A 21,064-nucleotide genomic window follows, 5' to 3' on the forward strand; every position below is an offset into this window, starting at 1 on the left:
GCCTGCTGGACTTCAAACACTGGGGATTCATATGATCAGTCATCTCAGGGAACCATAGTTGCTATGACAAGTAATGGTTTTAATCGTTTTCATTATAATTGCTTGGTGCCTTAAGCACTCAGAATTACCTTTAATCTTTAATTGTTTGTCTATCTGTAGGAAATATTCTTGGGATATAATACATAATTGCACTTTGTTTTTTTCTCACATTTTGAGTATTTTAGATGGCTAAAAGGGGTGCCATAAGGGCCGAAAACACTGCCCATGGTCTCGATATAGAAAGTCCATATACTCAATATTTACTTAACTTTACAAGAACATAGTTTTAAATATTGAAATACAAAGTAAACCTTTTTTTTCAAAACAGACCTGCTCTTTTTATTCCAGTTTATTCCAATTCTGTAAATTGTATAGTATTGTATAAGTATTATAATTGTGTGATCTGTGGTTTTCTAAGCTGGATACATTTTCAATTGTTGTTTTTTAGAAAAAAAATTACAATAACGATATATGTTTCATGCTAACATAATTTATTTTCACTTGCAGCTACTTTGAAAATGTCTGAAAATTCCAGTGACAGTGATTCATCTGGTGGCTGGACTGTCATCAATCATGAGGTATTTAGTCTCAATTAAAATTAAACAGACATGGTTAACTTAAAAGTCACATTTGTTTTCAGGTTTACGTTGTTCTGTATAGTCCAATGCACCTTTTCCCTTCTATAGTTAGTGAATTTTCTATTTGTGTGGATATTTCACACAGACATAGAGGAGAAAGAACCATTTTTTAAAATAGGAAAATATGATTGCAAAGTTATAGAATTTGACAGATACACTTGGGGGTTGGTGCAGCATCTGTTACAGCTTTTAACTTTTAAAACAACAATAATAAAAACAAAAAAAACCCCAACTAAACAAAAAACTGATTAGATTTCAAGTTGATGTCCCTTTAAGAAATTCGTAGAGTTTTGGTCACATTTTCTTTTTGGTGTATTTCCCTCAAAAACATTGATGATGTATGTCATCTGCACTTTTGTTACCCTTGCCAGCATATTTCTACTCCTCTCCCCAAACCTAATGTGGGAAGTGGACAGTGCAGTGATTCCTCCAAAGTCTATATTACTACCACCAAGCAACTTGAACCTTGCCTCATCAAAGGCTTTTGACCACACCTCCCGCCTTGGGTTCCTTCCTCTTCCTGTGCAAAACTATGGCAAGAGGCCAAAGATCCAGTGGACAACAAGGTGGTGGTTAAGGGCCTTTGAGTCCAGTCCTCATGAACAGCCTACAACCAGTATCTTTTATGTTCCTATTTACAAGGGTTTAGTCAGATGCTCCTCTTCATGGGGACTTGCTAATTAGTCCTCTGTATTTTGATATTCAAGATATACTGGGCAGGAGTTGATTCAGTTCCACTGGAGGTTTATCAACAGTCACAGTGCTAGTGTAGACAGGGTTCTGGTACCTACTATTGTTTTTAACCATTGTCTTGTCTAACCCTCTTCAGAACATATCTAGATGACATGATGGAAAAATATTAGCGGCCTCTGGTACTCTTTCTGTACCAATACTTCCCATATTGCTACTATTAGACGAGCTGAATCAGTGGTAGCATAATCCATTAGTCAGTGTGCGTTATACATCCCCATCTGTGCCCAGTCCACAGAGCATTTGAGCCATCTGTTACAGCCCCCAGGTACAACTGTTGTCATCACAATAGCAATGATGTGAAATTTGAGGGGGGAAAAAGTCTGCTTTAGGTAAATCCTGTGTGTTCTGCTATGGGGTTCAAAGAAGCAATAACTTTATGGGACAAACAAAGTTTATGTCAAACAAGCAGACCCATGGTTCTGATTCTCAATGGTAATTCCTTGGCTACTTCTGTCTTCATCTGAAGGGTTTGAAAAATATATTTGCCCACACTAAATAAGAATATTTCACAAGTGAATAGCATCAGCTTCTGCAGAATTTAAGCTTTCCTTTAAAAATGAATAAGATCCCTAGCTTGTATGGTTGCTATGATAACCTTTCAAAGATGAATTGAGCGTAATCTAATGCAACAAGTTGTTCCAAATTCTGCAAAGAAAGAGCTCCAATGTTGTTGTTCAGTGATGTTCAGAAATTAAACAGTATTTTCTCTAGTTTAAAATTAGTTCATTATATTCCTCTAAACACCACCTAGCAAAAACAAGGCTCTCCTGTGCAATGGTTAAAAGCTGGTGGGCTAATATTTCATTAGGGTCAAGAACAACCAGGTGAATGGATTCATGCCTAAGAAGGAGCTACAAGGTAGGTTCAAGTGTACTAAGGACCTCTATGGCATCCTCCCACCTTACTTCAGCGATTTTGGCATGGAAAAACTTGTCCAGCCTCTTCCCTTAGAAAGTTAAAAAAAAAAAATTCTCAGAGGTTGGAAGCAAGCTTTCAGAAAGTCCCCTCGTTGCATTATTTAACTGAGATGTCTCTTTAGATCCTTTTAACTTATCTGCTATGGCTATCAACACAGGCATAGGTTACTGTTCCTAGAAACTTGACAACAAAGCAAAGCTGCTCCTGACAGCATCAAAATATCATGGAAAAAAACTTTGTGAGAGCTGATGGACAAAGCAGTATAAAAGGGAATTCAAACCATTCTAAAAGTGAGACAGTTCTTCAGAGGCTATTCTGTGAGAAAGCAGAATAAGAGAAACTAGTACAGTGAATAAAATGGAATAGATGAAGAGGAAACGACACAGTGAAGACTTATCTAGGAAAAGCAGCTCCACCACATAGCATTCCACATGACCCTGGTATACCTAGTTGGAAGCAGAGGGCTAAGTACAGTGGTGGAGTCTCTTCTTTGCAGAAAAATAGACATTGACCAAATGAACTAATGAGTATTGGACATAATCCAGAAAAATAGTTAATAGAAAAATTTAGAATATTTAAGCTCATATTTCTTATCCTCAGTATCAAAATGCATGACCAAAAATTAATAATATTTAAAATTTAAAAATGAAGTAAGATATGGATGTGTCTACTATAGACCACCAAATCACGAAGAGGAGGTGAGTGAGGTGTTTCTAGAAAAAATAACAGAAATATCCCCAAAATTGGTAGTAATGGGGGACTTCAATTACCCAGACATCTGCTGGAAAAGTAATATAGCAAAATATAACATTTCTAGCAAGTTCCTGGAATGTACTGGGAACAACTCTTTGCTCCAGAAAGCGGAGGACAGGCTGTTTTAGACTTGGTAGCGAATTTGAAGGTGGAAGGCAATTTGGGTGAAAGTGATCATGAAATACGATAAATTTCACGATTCCAAGGCAAGGAGGCAATGAGAGCAGCAGAATAAGGACGACAGACTTCAAAAAAGCAGACTTTTAACAAAGGTCCCATGGGAAGAAAATCTAAGGGAAAAAGGAGTGCTGGCAGTTTTTCAAGGAGACAATATTAAAGCACAACTGCAAACTGTACCAATGCAAGGGAAAGGTAGGAAGAATAGTAAGATGCAAATACGTCTCCATCAGGAGTTCTTGTAATGACCTGAAAATCAAAAAGCAATCTTACAAAAAATGGAAATATGGACAGATTTCTAACGAGGAGTACAAAAGAATAGCACAAGTATGTAGGAACAAAATCAGAAATGGTAAGGCCCAAAATGAGTTACTCCTAGCAAGGGACATAAAAGGCAATATGAGGAGGTTCTTTAAATATATTAGTAGAAAGAGAAAGATGAAGAAAAGTGTAGGCCCTCTACTTGTGGGGAAGGAGAGCTAATAACTGATGACATCAAGAAAGCTGAGGTGTTGAATGCCTATTTTGCTTCAGTCTTCACCTAAGAAGGTTTGTGGTGACCAGATACTGAACACAAGAAATATGAACAAGTTGGAAGGAATGCAAGCTAAAATAGAGAAAGAACAGGTTAAAGAATATTTAGATAAGGAAGGGGCTCTATATCTGGTTGAACAGAAGGACGCAGCAATAGCCTGAGCCCGTTGCACAAAAGCTCTGTTTCCTGCTGTAAGGGTGACATGAATCCCGCTTGCCCCAGGCAGAAGCAAAGTAGGATGGTAGCAAGTGCAGGTGTTTCCCCTGGAGAAGATACCTCCTTGGCTGGGGGTGAGTCCTAGCGAGTATGGTGGTTGATAGCCTGATGGAGCTCTTCCCTTCCCATCCCCAACTGTGTGGGGGAGAGGTAAGGACTTTCCCAGTGCCTGCAATCACTTACTGTGGAGTGGGCAGAAGGTTCCTTCCCAGGGAACTTAGGGATGGCCCAAAGCTGTGGAGCTCATGGAGCATACAGAGGTTAGGGGTTGAATGTTTTTTCTTTTCCCCCTGGATTTTCCAGGAGCTAGCAGCAGCCTCTAATGCAGGCTCTCTGTGCTGTCGGCAGCCGGGCTGCCAGATTAGGTTGGGATTGTGGATTTCCTGAGTCCTGTGCTCATACATAAGGGGATAGGCAAAGTAATGCCCTATAGTGGAAGCTATATGGTGGCCCCCTGCAGGGCATGCATGGGTGTGGGATTCAGAGACGGAATGTTGGTACAGTGGCTATGGTCATTGAGAAAACTGCCCGTGTAACTATGTAGGGGAGGTCATATATTGGAGCTAACTGTGCCAGTATTTCATCAAAGGAAGCATAAACAGTAGTAGCTGCTCAGGTCCTGGTGTACCTTTTCAAAGTCAATAGAGATAATATTTAAAGTGCATTATATAGAAATAATCTCCGTGCATAAGGGAATCGTGGAATGTGGGTCAGAGAGAGGTAAGAGGAACATGGAGTAACTTTGATCTGGGGAAGTGGACATGCCACCTAGCTGATATGTGCAGGTGTATATTGGACAGATACTTGGAAAGAGGCTCAGCCTTGTCAATATAGAGCAAATTAGTCTGTTGGGCTCTGTTACAGGGCTAGCTGCACTTCTGTCCCCTTTCTGGTGTCAGGCCTAATGCCTTTACCTATCTTGGGATGGAATTTTACAGTTCTCCCATTTTTTGACCAGGATCCGCGCTTCAATAACCTGTTCTTATCCTGCAGGTCCGACTGAATTCGGGCCCCTGTAGTTCTTCCCTTTGGGAGTCTGTGACTGGTGGTATATAGTAACAAAAAAGCTTTCTTAAATCAAAAGTATTGTTTATTTAGCAGTAAGAACAAAGCTTTTAGAGAAAAAGGATTTAAAAACAACAAACAGTTATATGCATCTCTTTTACTTAAAGACTTCCCATCCCCTGATGGTGACCTAGGCAGTCCTAACTTCTTCAGACACCCTCAGCAGGATCCTATATGTCTCTCTGGTTCTCTGAAAAATAACTGCCTCTCTTTAGAGTGTCACTTTAAATCCTGCCATAGGGTTTTGTTGTTCTGTGCTTGGGAGTCTTGTTTGCTGCTAGTCAAACCAGTTTTATAGGCTCAGTAGGAGATCAAGCCAGAGTCCTCAGAACCAATGGTTCTGTTCTGGTGTTGTCCTTTAAATGACACTTAATTGTCAGTTGATAGGTGGCTAACAGTGGAGTGTGGGGGGGGAGGATTCCCTCACTTCCCTTTTTTCCCCTAGGAATAGGATCTAGGAAGTGAAGACAACAGTGGCTCCTGTGACAGCACTAGAAGTGACCTGAGGAGAAGAGACAAAGAAGATGGTTGGATGCAGAAGCTGTGGGGTATACTTCATTGTTGAGGGAGCATTTGATGAAAGTCACCTATGTTTGAAATGTTACCTAATAGAGCTCATGGCAGAGAAGATCCAAGGATTAGACATGCAGCTGGAGACAATGGTGGAGTTTATATGGGGATTTGAAGATGGAGATACCACAGACAGCTCAAGATTTACAGACATCCGCCAAACAAAAGGACTTGGAGAGTGAACAGCTGGAAGAACAGGGTAATCCATGGAAAAATGTGACCATGAGAACAAAGCAGAGGAAGACACTAGCTAGTGGTGGTGAAAACAAATTGGATAACAGGTTTGCTACACTGGGGAATAAGGAGGAGAACATAAGGTTGTCAGGAAAAAAAGAAGGGAAGCCAGTCCCTGCAGAAGAGAGGAACAGATAGTGGAGATAGCCAGGGAGAAGAGCCTAAGAAAGAAATAAGGACAATGTAGAGGGGACTGCAAGAAAGAATCTAAGATGGATTCATATCAGCACCAGGAAGAGACATGTCTATGTGACTGGGGACTCCATACTCAGTAGAATTGACAGGCCTGTCACCAGACCAAATCCAGAGAACATAGGAGTTGATTTCTTCCAAGAGGACTAACTACTGTATCAGAAAATGCTTAGTGTCTCATCTCTTTGTATTATCTGTTCACTTAAGTCACAGGGTTACTTAGAGGTCTGTTATATATTTTTTTTTCCCCTGAATGTTCATTCAGGTTTTAATAAATTATTTTGAGGGGCATATTTCTGTGAAACCTTTGAGATTAAAACTAGTGATTTTTTTTTTTTTTAGTTAACAGATACCCCCCTCCCCCACAAAACACTTGCTAAACTACAAAAACAGGTGACTTAGTTTTTAAAAGGGTTTCAAAATTGGTAACAGGATTGTACAGATTTTTCTTTATTCAAAAGTATTTGATGTGAATGTTTTGTGAGATCTCTAATGTTCTTAAAGCTCGTGATTAACATGAGCGCTCTTTAAAAACAAAAACAAATCTGTTTGCTTAACGCCTGGAGGAGGGAGTAGAGGGGGAATTATCTTGAAGTATTACTGTTGCTGTAATCTCACACCTGTTGCTGCAAAAATAGCCAACTTTGTTTACAGAACGGGAGTTGGTCTTGATCCAGGATGGGTTAGTGTTTTCACTGAGGCTCTGTTTTTCTAACAATCTTACATGAATTTCCTCAGTATTTTTTGTTTGTTTTTTGAGGAATGTTACTTTATGAAGATTCACTATCTAGACAGTTTGACTAATCAAGCAAGACTGCCATCCATATTGAGAGTTCTATCCCCAGCAGTTGCCTGGCTTTGTACATCTTCAGTCTCCATTTAGCTGTAAAATAGTCAGATACTTGCAGCCAAGGCATCTGTGTTTCCTGGATTAAAGAGAGAAATCCAATTTAGGCAGGTTTTAAAAGCTATTCTGCAGTCCAGTATTGTTGATCTCTTGTGTGTTATACATGTTACGTCATCTTGGTCTGGGCTGGATTAATGCAGGGGCTTTAGGGGCTGCAGCCCAGGGCCTCGGGTTAAGGGGGCCCTGCAAAAATAAATCCATAATTGTATACAATTCAGTGGTTACTAACCTGTTGATCATGATTGACTGTACAATCCTGGAGACTCTGCCAGGCGATCACGATCTCCCAGCCGCTAAAAATCCAGCAGCACAGCACCTCCTAACCTCCCAGCCGGAGCCTGCACCTCACATCCCCTCCTGCACCCCAACTCCCTGCACCAAGTCAGAATCCCTCCTGCACTAAACACCTTCCCAGAGCCTGCACCCCTTTCCCTCTCCTGAACCCCAACAATCTGCCCCAGCCTGTAGCTCCCTCCTGCACCCAAACTCCCTCCCAGAAAGAAATTAATATTACAGCTGTTCTAAAGTAAGAAGTAGGCTATTTTGAATTAATTTAACTATATTCTACATGTTTTAAAACTGAAATGTAACAACAGAACTGCTTTACGTTAATTAAAAGGCAAGTTTAATATAGTGTTAATAGCCTCAATGCCATAATTGTGATAATTTTGTTTTAAATTAGGAAAAAGACTTGTATGCAAGGGCCCCACAAAATCTAATAGCCCTGGGCCCACAGGAGAGTTAATTTGGCCCTGACCTTGGTGTCCGTGTGGAAAGTCACTCAAATATGCCAAGGAAAAAAATCAGTTTGCACAAGTACTTGTTAGAAACTGGCAGCTAAATTCTCTGAAGATTTCAGTGAGCATCAAGAATGCTTCATCCCCTTACAGCTCCTACATACCAATTGGATTGCATTTAGGCCATCCCTTTGGGTGGGCTGGATTTTCCCTTTCTCCTTTGAGTTGCTAGGGCACCGAAACTGAGAGCAGGGGAACTCTCTCTCTTGTGCTTTCAGTGTTGCTTCTGATGGGGCTCAGGCAGCATGGAAGATGAGGAGGAAGCAGCCTGACTTGAATGTAAAAGGATGAGGAATAGGGGATGGAAGAAAAGGAGTAGATGCAAGGGGACAAGGGCAAGAGCAGGGGGAGTAGAAGATGGTGGTAGGAACAATGATAGGGCAAAGGGGCAGGAACAGAGTGTGTGTGTGGAATGGCAGGAGCCATGGATGGGGACAGAACACTGTCAGAGGCTACAGGATGGGCAGGAACCATAGAGAAGGAGGAGGCGCTGGGGATAGGGGCAAAAAGGGGGACAGGGAAAGGCATAAGAGGATGGAGATGGGATGGGACAATAAGGTCTGTAACACACTGGAAAGCACTTCTCTAAAGAACCTGGAAATTAACCCAGGTCCTGAGTCTCAACATTCATAGCTATTTGCTGACAGCAAAGGAAACACAAATGCAGAGTGTCTCCATCCTCTTCTAGTGGCAAGTCCACATAGTCTGCAGCCTTCTATTGCTACCTGTTGTTTTGTTAGTTAGCTATTCTGTTGTTCTGTTAGTTAGTGATAGAAGGCTATGCTGTGGATCTAAAGATCTCAACCTTGCTGGTGGTCCACATTGAGGTCAGTATGGTTCTATGTGATGGACTTTTTTTCAATTTGTGTTTTAAAAAACACAGGAAATTAAATATTAAAAAAATCTACATTAAAACCATGTTAAAGTTGCAAGTGATGTACTCAAAAGTTAAGACATGCTAGAATTATGGTTGCCTGTACATTCTTAATGTAGCCCCTTGTCCATATGGATTATGATGAAGTCTTTAGCTACATATTCATATGATATTTTTCCACAGGATTCAAGACATGTTTCTCCCCCTACCCCATACTTCCGTACTCAGATGCACCAGTTTCTTCTTGCTTGCTTTCTGGGCATGAACAGCTGGAGCACTGAGAGCATAGGAGAGAGAATCTCCCCGCTTTCTGTTGCTGTAACTGGCTCTGTAGCAGCGGGGATCAATTGCAAGAAAAGTCCTGCTCCCCTTCTGCAGCCAGGAGTTGGAGCATGCCCATTGCAGACAGAATCTTCTTGAGATAACTTAGCTGCTGAACTAACAAGTCTCTACTGAGCATGCGCAATCTCTAAATTTTTAGAGGTTTATAATTTAGCCAAATTGGTAGATTTTCACATAAACAGCAAAAGATACATCCCTGACATCACAGTTACTCCTTGCCAAATTTCAAATTTCTGCTTCAAAGCATGGAGATGCAAGAGCTTCTCAGTGAAACAGTTGTAAGAATTTTTTAATGTGAGAGAAAATAATTTAAATTTGTTCTTAGGAATGGCTGAATCATTTTTACTGAATTTTTTTTTTAAAAAAAGGCAAAATAAAACCTCTTCCCCTAAAAAAAGAAAAAAAAAAAAAACAACCTGAGGCAGACGCTCAACATGGAAAAAAAGCCCAAATGGTTAAAATTTGTCAATGGTTTCTAGAACAACTGTAAAATAGGGTCTTATAATGGGAATGTTGGACATCTTTAACTGTAGGTGGCAGTAATAACTGTCAATCCATCTGTCCATCCATTCATCATCCACATGAAAGAATTTGGTCACCTTCTGTTTATTCTGGGTTATGCATACCCATTGCTTGGATGCTGCTTTCCCTATTTCTCTGTTTTTCTTTTACAAGTAGGTATGTTCTCTGCTGGAGAAGAGTAAAAGTATGTGTGTGCAAGGGACAATTTTCAACCTGATTGGGAGTGTCTGGTTGACAGAGGGTAGCATGAAGATACCCATTAGTTTGCATTGATGAATCTCACAGGGAATATTTCCAGATAAGAAACTGATCATTCTTTTAGGGTAAAAATATTATTTTAAACATTTTGATGTACACTTGGAAATGTTCATTGTGAAACATATCAGAGTTTGTATGATATAGTATTATTAGATTATATTTTTGAAACCCTGACTAATTATTAGTGTCCTCTGGTTTTTGAAAATGATGTTGCTTTCATTATATTCCTTTTTCTCTGTGTTACTATGTTTAGCTTGTCTTAATGTTGGGCTTTTAAAGTTTAACCATACCCCTCCTCAGCCTCATTTTGTTGCGGGCGAAAAGGGATCCAGAATAAGAAATCTACATTAATAAAGACCATACATTTAATCTTTCTAAATTCTACTTTTTTTAGCAAAATAAAACATTTGGATAATTTAACTGACTCCAAACAAATAAAGGGTACAGTTACGGAGTTTGAACAGCTAGGTGACAAGCCTGATTGTCAGTTTATTGATGTTTATAAGTATCATGGTTTCTCTTTCTACATTTCTTTTCCTCGGCTTTTCTCATTCATAATAATTTTAAATCTCATCCTTTAACATATTCTCCTTCCTCTAATTAGTATCTTATCTAGTGTTTTTACATTTCTTTTTCTTCCATCTTCTGTACTGTAACACTTTGTTTTAGGGCTATCGATTCATCGCCGTTAACTCACGCGATTAACTAAAAAAAAGAATCTCGATTAAAAAAACGAATCGCAGTTTTAATTGCACTGTTAAACAATAGAATACCAATTGAAAAGTATTAAATATTTTGATGTTTTTCTGTGTTTTCCTATATATTGTAATTTGTGTTGTAATTGAAATCAAAGTGTATATTATTTTTGATTACAGATATTTGCACTGTAAAAATGATAAACAAAAAAATAGTATTTTTCAGTTTTTCAGCTCATTCAAGTATAGCAGTTCTATCTCTTTGTCATTAAAGTGCAACTTACAAACGTAGATTTTGTTGTTGTTACATAACTGCACTCAAAAACAAAACAATATAAAACTTCAGAGCCTACAAGTCCACTCAGTGCTACTTCTTGTTCAGCCAATCGCTAAGACAAACAAGTTTGTTTACATTTACAGGAGATAATGCTGGCCTCTTCTTATTTACGTCACCAGAAAGTGAGAACAGGCATTTGCATGGCACTTGTGTAGCCAGCATAGCATGGTATTTATGTGCCAGATATGCTAAACTTTCATATGTTTCTTCATGCTTCAGCCACCATTCCAGAGGACATGCTGATGATGCTCGTTAAAAAAATAATGCATTAATTAAATTCGTGACTGAACTCCTTGAGGGAGAATTGTATGGCCCCTGCTCTGTTTTACCTGCATTCTGCCATCTATTTCATGTTATAGCAGTCTCAGATTATGACCCAGCACATGTTGTTCATTTTAAGAACACTGTCACTGCAGATTTCACAAAACACACAGAAGGTACCAATGTGAGATTTCTAAAGATAGCTACAGCACTCGACCCAATGTTTAGTAATCTGAAGTGCCTTCCGAAATCTGAGTGGAACATGCTTTCAGAAGTCTTAAAAGAGTAACACTCCCATGTGGAAACTACAGAACCTACACCACCAAAAAAGAAAATCAACCTTCTGCTGGTGGCATCTGACTCAGATAATGAAAATGAACAAGTGTCAGGCCGCACTGCTTTGGATTGTTATCGAGCAGAACCCATTATGCATGGATGCATGTCCCCTGGAATGGTGGTTGAAGCATGAAGGGACATATGAATCTTTAGAGCATCTGCCACATAAATATCTTGCAAGGCTGGCTATAACAATGCCATGTGAACGCCTGTTCTCACTTTCAGATGACATCGTAAACAAGAAATAGGCAGCATTATCTCTTGCAAAGATAAATAAACTTGTTTATCTGAGCGATTGGCTGAACAAGAAGTAGGACTGAGTGGACTTGCAAGCTCTAAAATTTTACATTGTTTTATTTTTAAATGCAGTTATTTTTGTACATAATTCTACATTTGTAAGTTCAACTTTCATGATAGAGATTGCACTACAGTACTTGTATTAGCACTGTACACTTTGTATTCTGTGTTGCAATTGAAATCAATATATTTGAAAATGTTGAAAACATCCAAAAATATTTAAATAAATAGTATTCTGTTATTGTTTAACAGTGTGAGTAATTGTGATTAATATTTTTAATCACTTGACAGCCCTACTTTGTTTAGTTTTAGAGATTACCAGTTTTCAATTTGATCTGTTATTTTTGTTCATTATTGTTATTCGTGTTGTTTTTTCTGTAAACCTTTTCAAGTACTTTAGAATAAAAAGGCTGTAATTTCAGCAAATATAATGTAAAGCTTTCTATTCTTCAGGGGTCTGATATAGAGACAGTGACCTCTGAAAATGGAGGAACAAATAGTAATCTTGAGTTTGCTTCAGAAGAATATGCTACTTTGGTGAAGGAAGAAGAGCAACCATTTGATTTGAGAGGTAAGATATTAAAAGCAGAGCTATTCTACAAAATATTCAAGACTTCTGTTGTAGTGATTAGTTTTGTCCAAGGTATTCTGTATGTACACCTTAATAAAAACAGTACAATGTATAGGCCTCTGTCGCATTACTACTTTATCAATGTTGTGGACAACTTTCAGTATCTAGCATTACAAATATATTCCTTCTTATTGTGTATATGGGAGTGAAATAATTAGTATGGCGCATGTTACTGAATCATTACTTCAGGCATGTTAACGAAGAGTACCTATTTGTATAGTTGGAAGATAGCAATATAATTACTGATACAGAAATCATGATTTAATTAAAATTCCTTAATTATGTCATATGCCACATCAGGATAATTTAGAAGCAAATGTGAATTATATCTATAATAAGAATTCAGTAGTGTCACTATGTCACTTTGAAGCCTAAAATATCTGTGGACTCACTGTGAAGCATTGGGAGCAGCTACAGGGATAGTTAAGAGCTACCCCTTCTTGTCAACTGTTGGGAATGGGCCACATCCACCCTAATTGAATTGGCCTCGTTAGCACTGACACCCCACTTGGTAAGGCAACTCCTGTCTTTTCCTATGCTGTATATTTATACCTGCTTATTGTATTTTCCACTCCATGCATCTGATGAAGTGGGTTATATCCCACGAGAGCTTATGCCCAAATAAATTTGTGAGTCTCTTAGGTGTCACAAGGACTCCTCGTTTTTTCTTTTTGTTCAGCATATTCCCAGGCTGAATCATCATTGGGTTTTGTGAACTAGTAACATCCAATTTTTAAGTTCTGAGCAAATTTGACTTTATAAATTACATCTTTTCAGTAAAAAGAAAAGCAGTACTTGTGGCACCTTAGAGACTAACAAATTTATTAGAGCATAAGCTTTCGTGAGCTACAGCTCACTTCATCGGATGCATTTGGTGGAAAAAACAGAGGAGAGATTTATATACACACACAGAGAACATGAAACAATGGGTTTATCATACACCCATTCATATCATACATGAAAGGAGGAAAACCTTTCATGGTGACAAGCAAGGTAGGCTAATTCCGGCAGTTAACAAGAATATCAGAGGAACAGTGGGGGGTGGGGTGGGGGGGAGAAATACCATGGGGAAATAGTTTTACTTTGTGTAATGACTCATCCATTCCCAGTCTCTATTCAAGCCTAAGTTAATTGTATCCAGTTTGCAAATTAATTCCAATTCAGCAGTCTCTCGTTGGAGTCTGTTTTTGAAGCTTTTTTGTTGAAGGATAGCCACTCTTAGGTCTGTAATTGAGTGACCAGAGAGATTGAAGTGTTCTCCAACTGGTTTTTGAATGTTATAATTCTTGACGTCTGATTTGTGTCCATTCATTCTTTTACGTAGAGACTGTCCAGTTTGGCCAATGTACATGGCAGAGGGGCATTGCTGGCACATGATGGCATATATCACATTGGTACATGCGCAGGTGAAGGAGCCTCTGATAGTGTGGCTGATGTGATTAGGCCCTATGATGGTATCCCCTGAATAGATATGTGGACAGAGTTGGCAACGGGCTTTGTTGCAAGGATATGTTCCTGGGTTAGTGGTTCTGTTGCGTGGTGTGTGGTTGCTGGTGAGTATTTGCTTCAGATTGGGGGGCTGTCTGTAAGCAAGGACTAGCCTGTCTCCCAAGATCTGTGAGAGTGATGGGTTGTCCTTCAGGATAGGTTGTAGATCCTTGATGATGTGTTGGAGAGGGTTTAGTTGGGGGCTGAAGGTGATGGCTAGTGGCGTTCTGTTGTTTTCTTTGTTGGGCCTGTCCTGTAGTAGGTGACTTCTGGGTACTCTTCTGGCTCTGTCAATCTGTTTCTTCACTTCAGCAGGTGGGTATTGTAGTTGTAGGAATGCATGATAGAGATCTTGTAGGTGTTTGTCTCTGTCTGAGGGGTTGGAGCAAATGCGGTTATATCGTAGAGCTTGGCTGTAGACAATGGATCGAGTGGTATGATCTGGATGAAAGCTAGAGGCATGTAGGTAGGAATAGCGGTCAGTAGGTTTCCGATATAGGGTGGTGTTTATGTGACCATCGCTTATTAGCACCGTAGTGTCCAGGAAGTGGATCTCTTGTGTGGACTGGTCCAGGCTGAGGTTGATGGTGGGATGGAAATTGTTGAAATCATGGTGGAATTCCTCAAGGGCTTCTTTTCCATGGGTCCAGATGATGATGATGTCATCAATGTAGCGCAAATAGAATAGGGGCATTAGGGGACGAGAGCTGAGGAAGTGTTGTTCTAAGTCAGCCATAAAAATGTTGGCATACTGTGGGGCCATGCGGGTACCCATCGCAGTGCCGCTGATTTGAAGGTATACATTGTCCCCAAATGTGAAATAGTTATGGGTCAGGACAAAGTCACAAAGTTCAGCCACCAGGTTAGCCGTGACAGTATCGGGGATACTGTTCCTGACGGCTTGTAGTCCATCTTTGTGTGGAATGTTGGTGTAGAGGGCTTCTACATCCATAGTGGCTAGGATGGTGTTTTTAGGAAGATCACCAATGGACTGTAGTTTCCTCAGGAAGTCAGTGGTGTCTCGAAGATAGCTGGGAGTGCTGGTAACGAAGGGCCTGAGGAGGGAGTCTACATAGCCAGACAATCCTATTGTCAGGGTGCCAATGCCTGAGATGATGGGGCGTCCAGGATTTCCAGGTTTATGGATCTTGGGTAGCAGATAGAATACCCCAGGTCGGGGCTCTCGGGGTGTGTCTGTGCAGATTTGTTCTTGTGCTTTTTCAGGGAGTTTCTTGAGCAAATGCTGTAGTTTCTTTTGGTAACTCTCAGTGGGATCAGAGGGTAATGGCTTGTAGAAAGTGGTGTTGGAGAGCTGCCTAGTAGCCTCTTGTTCATACTCCGACCTATTCATGATGACGACAGCACCTCCTTTGTCAGCCTTTTTGATTATGATGTCAGAGTTGTTTCTGAGGCTGTGGATGGCACTGTGTTCTGCATGGCTGAGGTTATGGGGTAAGCGATGCTGCTTTTCCTCAATTTCAGCTTGTGCACGTCGGCGGAAGCACTCTATGTAGAAATCCAGGCTGCTGTTTCGACCTTCAGGAGGAGTCCACCCAGAATCCTTCTTTTTGTAGTGTTGGCAGGAAGGTCTGTGTGGGTTAATATGTTGGTCAGAGGTGTGTTGGAAATATTCCTTGAGTCGGAGACGTCGAAAATAGGATTCTAGGTCACCACAGAACTGTATCATGTTCGTGGGGGTGAGGGGCAAAAGGAGAGGCCCCGAGATAGGACAGGTTCTTCTGCTGGGCTAAGAGTATAGTTGGATAGATTAACAATATTGCTGGGTGGGTTACGGGAACCATTGTTGTGGCCCCTTGTGGCATATAGTAGTTTAGATAGCTTAGTGTCCTTTTTCTTTTGCAGAGAAGCAAAGTGTGTGTTGTAGATGGCTTGTCTAGTTTTTGTAAAGTCCAGCCATGAGGAAGTTTTTGTGGAAGGTTGGTTCTTTATGAGATTATCCAGTTTTGAGAGCTCATTCTTAATTTTTCCCTGTTTGCTGTAGAGGATGTTGATCAGGTGGTTCCGCAGTTTCTTTGAGAGTGTGTGGCACAAGCTGTCAGCATAGTCTGTGTGGTATGTAGATTGTAATGGATTTTTTACCTTCAGTCCTTTCGGTATGATGTCCATCTGTTTGCATTTGGAGAGGAAGATGATGTCTGTCTGTATCTGTACGAGTTTTTTCATGAAGTTGACAGATTTCCACTCTATACGGCTAAATTCAGTGCCTTGCATAATGACAGGTTTCAGAGTAGCAGCCGTGTTAGTCTGTATTCGCAAAAAGAAAAGCAGTACTTGTGGCACCTTAGAGACTAACAAATTTATTAGAGCATAAGCTTTTGTGAGCTACAGCTCACTTCATCGGATGCATTTGGTGGAAAAAACAGAGGGGAGATTGATATACACACACAGAGAACATGAAACAATGGGTTTATCATACACACTGTAAGGAGAGTGATCACTTAAGATAAGCCATCACCAGCAGCATGGGGGGAAAGGAGGAAAACCTTTCATGGTGACAAGCAAGGTAGGCTAATTCCAGCAGTTAACAAGAATATCAGAGGAACAGTGGGGGGTGGAGTGGGGGGGAGAAATACCATGGGGAAATAGTTTTACTTTGTGTAATGACTCATCCATTCCCAGTCTCTATTCAAGCCTAAATTAATTGTATCCAGTTTGCAAATTAATTCCAATTCAGCAGTCTCTCATTGGAGTCTGTTTTTGAAGCATTTTTGTTGAAGGATAGCCACTCTTAGGTCTGTAATCGAGTGACCAGAGAGATTGAAGTGTTCTCCAACTGGTTTTTGAATGTTATAATTCTTGACGTCTGATTTGTGTCCATTCATTCAGTGTACAGCTACAGAAGGCATGTATCTATGCCATGCCAAGAGACCTAGAGTTAGACCATTGTGGTATCAGAGCTAACTCAAACAATCACCACCCTTCCTCTACAGCTAATTTGCTTGCTAATTTCATTGTTTGTATGAGGGTGACTGCACAGATGGTGGATTACTTGGCCAGGCTGCCATACCTATGCACCCATCTGACACCCTTACAAATCTCCCAGAACCACCCTGAAACAAAAGTCAACATAACCACCCACACAACACTACAGCCAGCACACACAATAATTGCAAACACACACAACCCCTCACCGCAGCACATACCCCTCATTGACCTCCTACACAAGTCAGCACAAATCTCCAAGCGCAGCCCAGACAAAACACAGTCTCCAAGCACAAATCCACACAACCACCCCTTATTCTTCACCTGCACAAAACAACACAAAATCCCCCAATACAACCTTCCAGACAGAAATCAACACAACCACACAGTCAGCACACACAATGATCCGAAACACAAATAATCCCTCGCGTAGCATACATCCCTCATTTGCCACCCGCACAAATCAACACAGGTCTCCCAGCTTCCCCCTGATGCAACTCAACACAACCATGCACGCTACAACACAGTTGTCACACACAGTAACCCCTGCTACACAATTGGCATACACAATCGGCATACACAAATATTCCTGTAAAACACAACCAGCACACATAATAATCCTAAACACATTTAGTCCCTCAAAGCAGTAAACACTTCCATCAGCCACTCTCACAAGTCAACACAAAATCTGCCAGCACAACACACAGAGTTGCCGACCCGTATCATACTTACCATAAATCCGAGCTGTCACTGTGGGTCATCACTACTTAAATAAACTTCAACTAATTGGTAGTATAGCGGTGCCTCAGTGGCTTTGTGTTAAGATTGCATTGAGATTTGTGCTTAAAGCAGAATGAAAGTCCTTCCATTTTATACATTTAATTATTGAATTTTGTATCAACATTTAATACTTTCTCTCTTTCTAGAGCAATTGAGTTTTCTATAATATTTCTTATCAAAGATTTATTAAGTTTACCAGAGGTAACAATTGGAAATGAGCCCTTTTTGAAACTTTTTACTGAGTCTCACATTTTTTCAGACTGACTCTTTGTTTTGTACTCAAACCACCAGAATCCCTTGAAACTTCAAATTTCTCTGTCCTAAACAGTCTACCATCTTGGGGATAAGACAGATTTCAAATCATACGGTGAAATGTATAGTTATTATCATAACTAAAATTGAGCTCCGCAAAGACTAAGAATGGAGCTATTAAATTCCAGTAGCTGCTATTTCTCTGTAGTTGAGGCTGTCTCCCTGAATCCACAGATCAGCTCCTTGTGTACATCTCCTTGGTCCCTGACCTTGAGGAGCTAGGCTGGACAGCAGTGATCTGGCAAGGGGTGCTGTGAGCTATGAGGAGCATCAGAAGAGAGTCGAGTATTGAGGGGATGCTATCCATGGCAGCAACAGCATGGGAGGGCCCTTGAAGGTGATGGTTCAGCTCAGATATATAATGGTCGCCTTCCCCTTAGAAGCTTTCCAACACAATCCCATTTCCCCTTTATGCTCTCTGCATAACCCCCCATATTTTCATCTCCTGAGGATCTCAAAAGGGACAGGAGAGAAGCTGTGCTCTGATAAACAATAGGGAGTTTGTCAAATTTGAGCTCTCCCTCTCTGCTTATCCATGTCCCATTTTGTTTCCCACCCTCTGTGGCTCTGCTACCTGGTACACTAAGAGAGCACGTATTTCTGCCCTGAGGCATCAGTGCTTCAAAGACCCCCTAATGACACTGCTGCAAGGGAGCTGATAAGGGGTGTGTGCCCATGTGAGGGCCTATAAGCATGAAGTGGAGCTATAGGGATTAAATGAGGCTTATGGGAACTATGTGAGTAGTATGGGAATAGTGCAGGGACTTCAGTTAGGGAATCCACCTTCTCTGTGCCAAGGAGTAAAGTTTGAAGTGCCAGCCAAATATTAAAACACAGGATTGCAAAGTTGCAGTTTGTGCATGCTCAAATATATGTTAATGAGGAAGCTTAGCATTCTGAGGCCTTTACCATGACATCTTTCTCTAGCAGCCAATACATGTTCTGTCATCCAGAAATTAAGACCAGTTAAACTATCAGTAGAAATCTCTCTGAGCGATACTTAATAATTTGCTAAATACTTTTCACAAATTGGTGGTGCTCTCAGTTTGTTGTTATGGTAGTGCTAGAGGGCCCAAACAAGACTGGAACCAGTTGTGATAAATACAATCCCGTCCCAAGAAGCTTACCATATAAATAGATGATGACTTGTCAGACATACGATGGGAAGGGAAACAGAGGCACAGAAACGTGAAGTGATTTACTGGAGGTCACGCAGCAGCCCAGTGGCAGAATTGGAAATGGAATACCGACCTGCTGAGTCCCAGTTCAGTGCTTTGTCCACTGGACCTCTCTGCCTCTCAGTGGAAGCAATCTACAAGATAATGGGGCAGATCTTCCAAAATATGCATGCACATTTGTGAATACCCAATTTTAAATACCCTATCCCAATTCATATGTATGTCTGGGTTTCCACATATATAAAGCAAGTGCAAACCTCAACTTGTATGCATGTATTTGCACTTCTAGATTGGGTGCATGAATTTGGGCTTTCACGTTTTTTGAAGTTAGCTTCATAATATAAATTGGAAAAAATTATATGTACCCTACTTTTTATAAATAGGTTGAATAGGATAAATATTTTTTTCCAATTTGTATTGTGAAGCTAAGACCATTCATGATAAGTTTTATTAAATGGGTTTAACAGTGAGATGATTCACGCAGTTCAGGCAAAACCCCAGATGGTAAAATATAATAAAATGTTGATGTAATGTTTAGGAATCCATTATCCAAAGCGTGGTCAGGTCCGTCAATATCTTGAAAAGTCCTTGGATTATCCAGATTTATCAATGTTCCATCATAATGTCTGGATAACTGAGGACATAGTGTTGAATTTAATTTAAGTATATGTTTAGGTTGTACGTTGCTTCTAGTATGATCAATGCAATGAGTGTCTAAATAAAAGCATCCTCACATCATCATATCCTAGTGATAAAGTGTTTGGATTCAGATGTTTCTTAGAGGGATGTTAAACAATGAAGTTTAATACATTTGAAGAATGTTTATTCAGGAATGATTTGACTTTAGAAATTGTTTGATATTACTGAAGAAAAGTGGAGGCCATGTTTTTAATCTCACATTAATTGAAGATTTCTTTGTACTACAGCTGAATGCAGCAAAGATGATGTGGTGTCAATGGTAGAAACTTCTCCTGCTGCCTTGGAGGAAACCCAGGCAGTTCCTGAGGTATATTATATATTGTACAGCTTAAAGAATATTTTTAAGAAACAAAAATAAGATGTTATTATTTCTCTTTTGCTCCTGAAGCATTAACTACTTTCTGTTTTTAAAATGTTCTACTTTCTCTTTGTCAGTTTGAATAACCTGTTTTTATATTACTGATTTTTTTTAGGCAAAGAAAGAGAAATTGCCTGATCATGGTTCCTGTATTGGGGCTAATAGTGATGATTCTGACATTGTTACCCTTGAAACACCTAAAGTAGAAGAAATTGGAACGCAGGAAGAAGCTGCAATTGTTGATGAGGAAGCTCAGGGTTCAGATGATTTTAACATGGGTTCTTCCTCCAGCAGCCAATACACATTCTGTCAACCAGAAACTGGTAAGAGTAGTTAACTGCAAAGGAACTATGTACTAATGGTACAAAAAAAAGGGCGGGGCTGGCATCTCCTTTAGTAACTAAATTATGAGAGCCTTATTTCCTGCCTGTATAGTTCTCTTTGGGAAACTTTTCAGTCTCTATGAAAACATATCCCAAATGTCTGCAGACTTCATACTCTTGATGCCTTACCTCTCAAACTTTGCGCTAGCATAAGTTTTATGGTACTTTTCAAAAGTAGTGCTAAATTGGAAGCATTTTTAGCAGGGATGGGCAAACTACGACCTGTCAGGGCTTTGGATCTGGCCCGCGGGATTGCCACCCTGTGGCGCCATGGGCCATGCACTGCTCTGGGAAGTGGCCGGCACCACATCCCTGTGGCCCCTGGGGGGGGAGGGGACAGAGAGCTCTGTGCACTGCCCTTGCCTGCAGGCACCGCCCCCTGCAGCTCCCATTGGCTGGGAACGGGGAACCACGGCCAATGGGAGCTTTGGGGGAGGTACCCACAGGCAAGGGCAGCGCACTGAGCCCTGTGCCCCACCTTCCTCCCCCAGGGGCCACAGGGACGTGGTGTCGGCCGCTTCTGGGAGTGGCGTGGGGCCAGGGCAGGCAAGGAATCTTCTCTGGCCCCGCTGCATG

The 21,064-nt window shown here is 40.5% G+C and overlaps 1 protein-coding gene across 12 annotated transcripts in view; it reads left to right on the plus strand.

Moving 5' to 3' along the window:
* The window catches only part of CCPG1 (cell cycle progression 1), a 62,734-nt gene that overhangs the window by 22,858 nt on the left and 18,812 nt on the right, over positions 1 to 21,064 (plus strand). For all 12 annotated transcript variants that reach the window (XM_038417980.2, XM_038417982.2, XM_043493372.1 and 9 more), the window contains exons 2-5: positions 547 to 617; positions 12,170 to 12,287; positions 19,975 to 20,054; positions 20,221 to 20,428. In XM_038417980.2, the coding sequence (XP_038273908.1) occupies positions 558 to 617; positions 12,170 to 12,287; positions 19,975 to 20,054; positions 20,221 to 20,428 (466 nt within the window). In that variant the 5' untranslated portion in view covers positions 547 to 557. The remainder of the gene's footprint in view (positions 1 to 546; positions 618 to 12,169; positions 12,288 to 19,974; positions 20,055 to 20,220; positions 20,429 to 21,064) is intronic.

The sequence above is a fragment of the Dermochelys coriacea genome, chromosome 10 (assembly GCF_009764565.3).
Source record: "Dermochelys coriacea isolate rDerCor1 chromosome 10, rDerCor1.pri.v4, whole genome shotgun sequence".
In the NCBI taxonomy this organism is placed as follows: Eukaryota; Metazoa; Chordata; order Testudines; family Dermochelyidae; genus Dermochelys; species Dermochelys coriacea.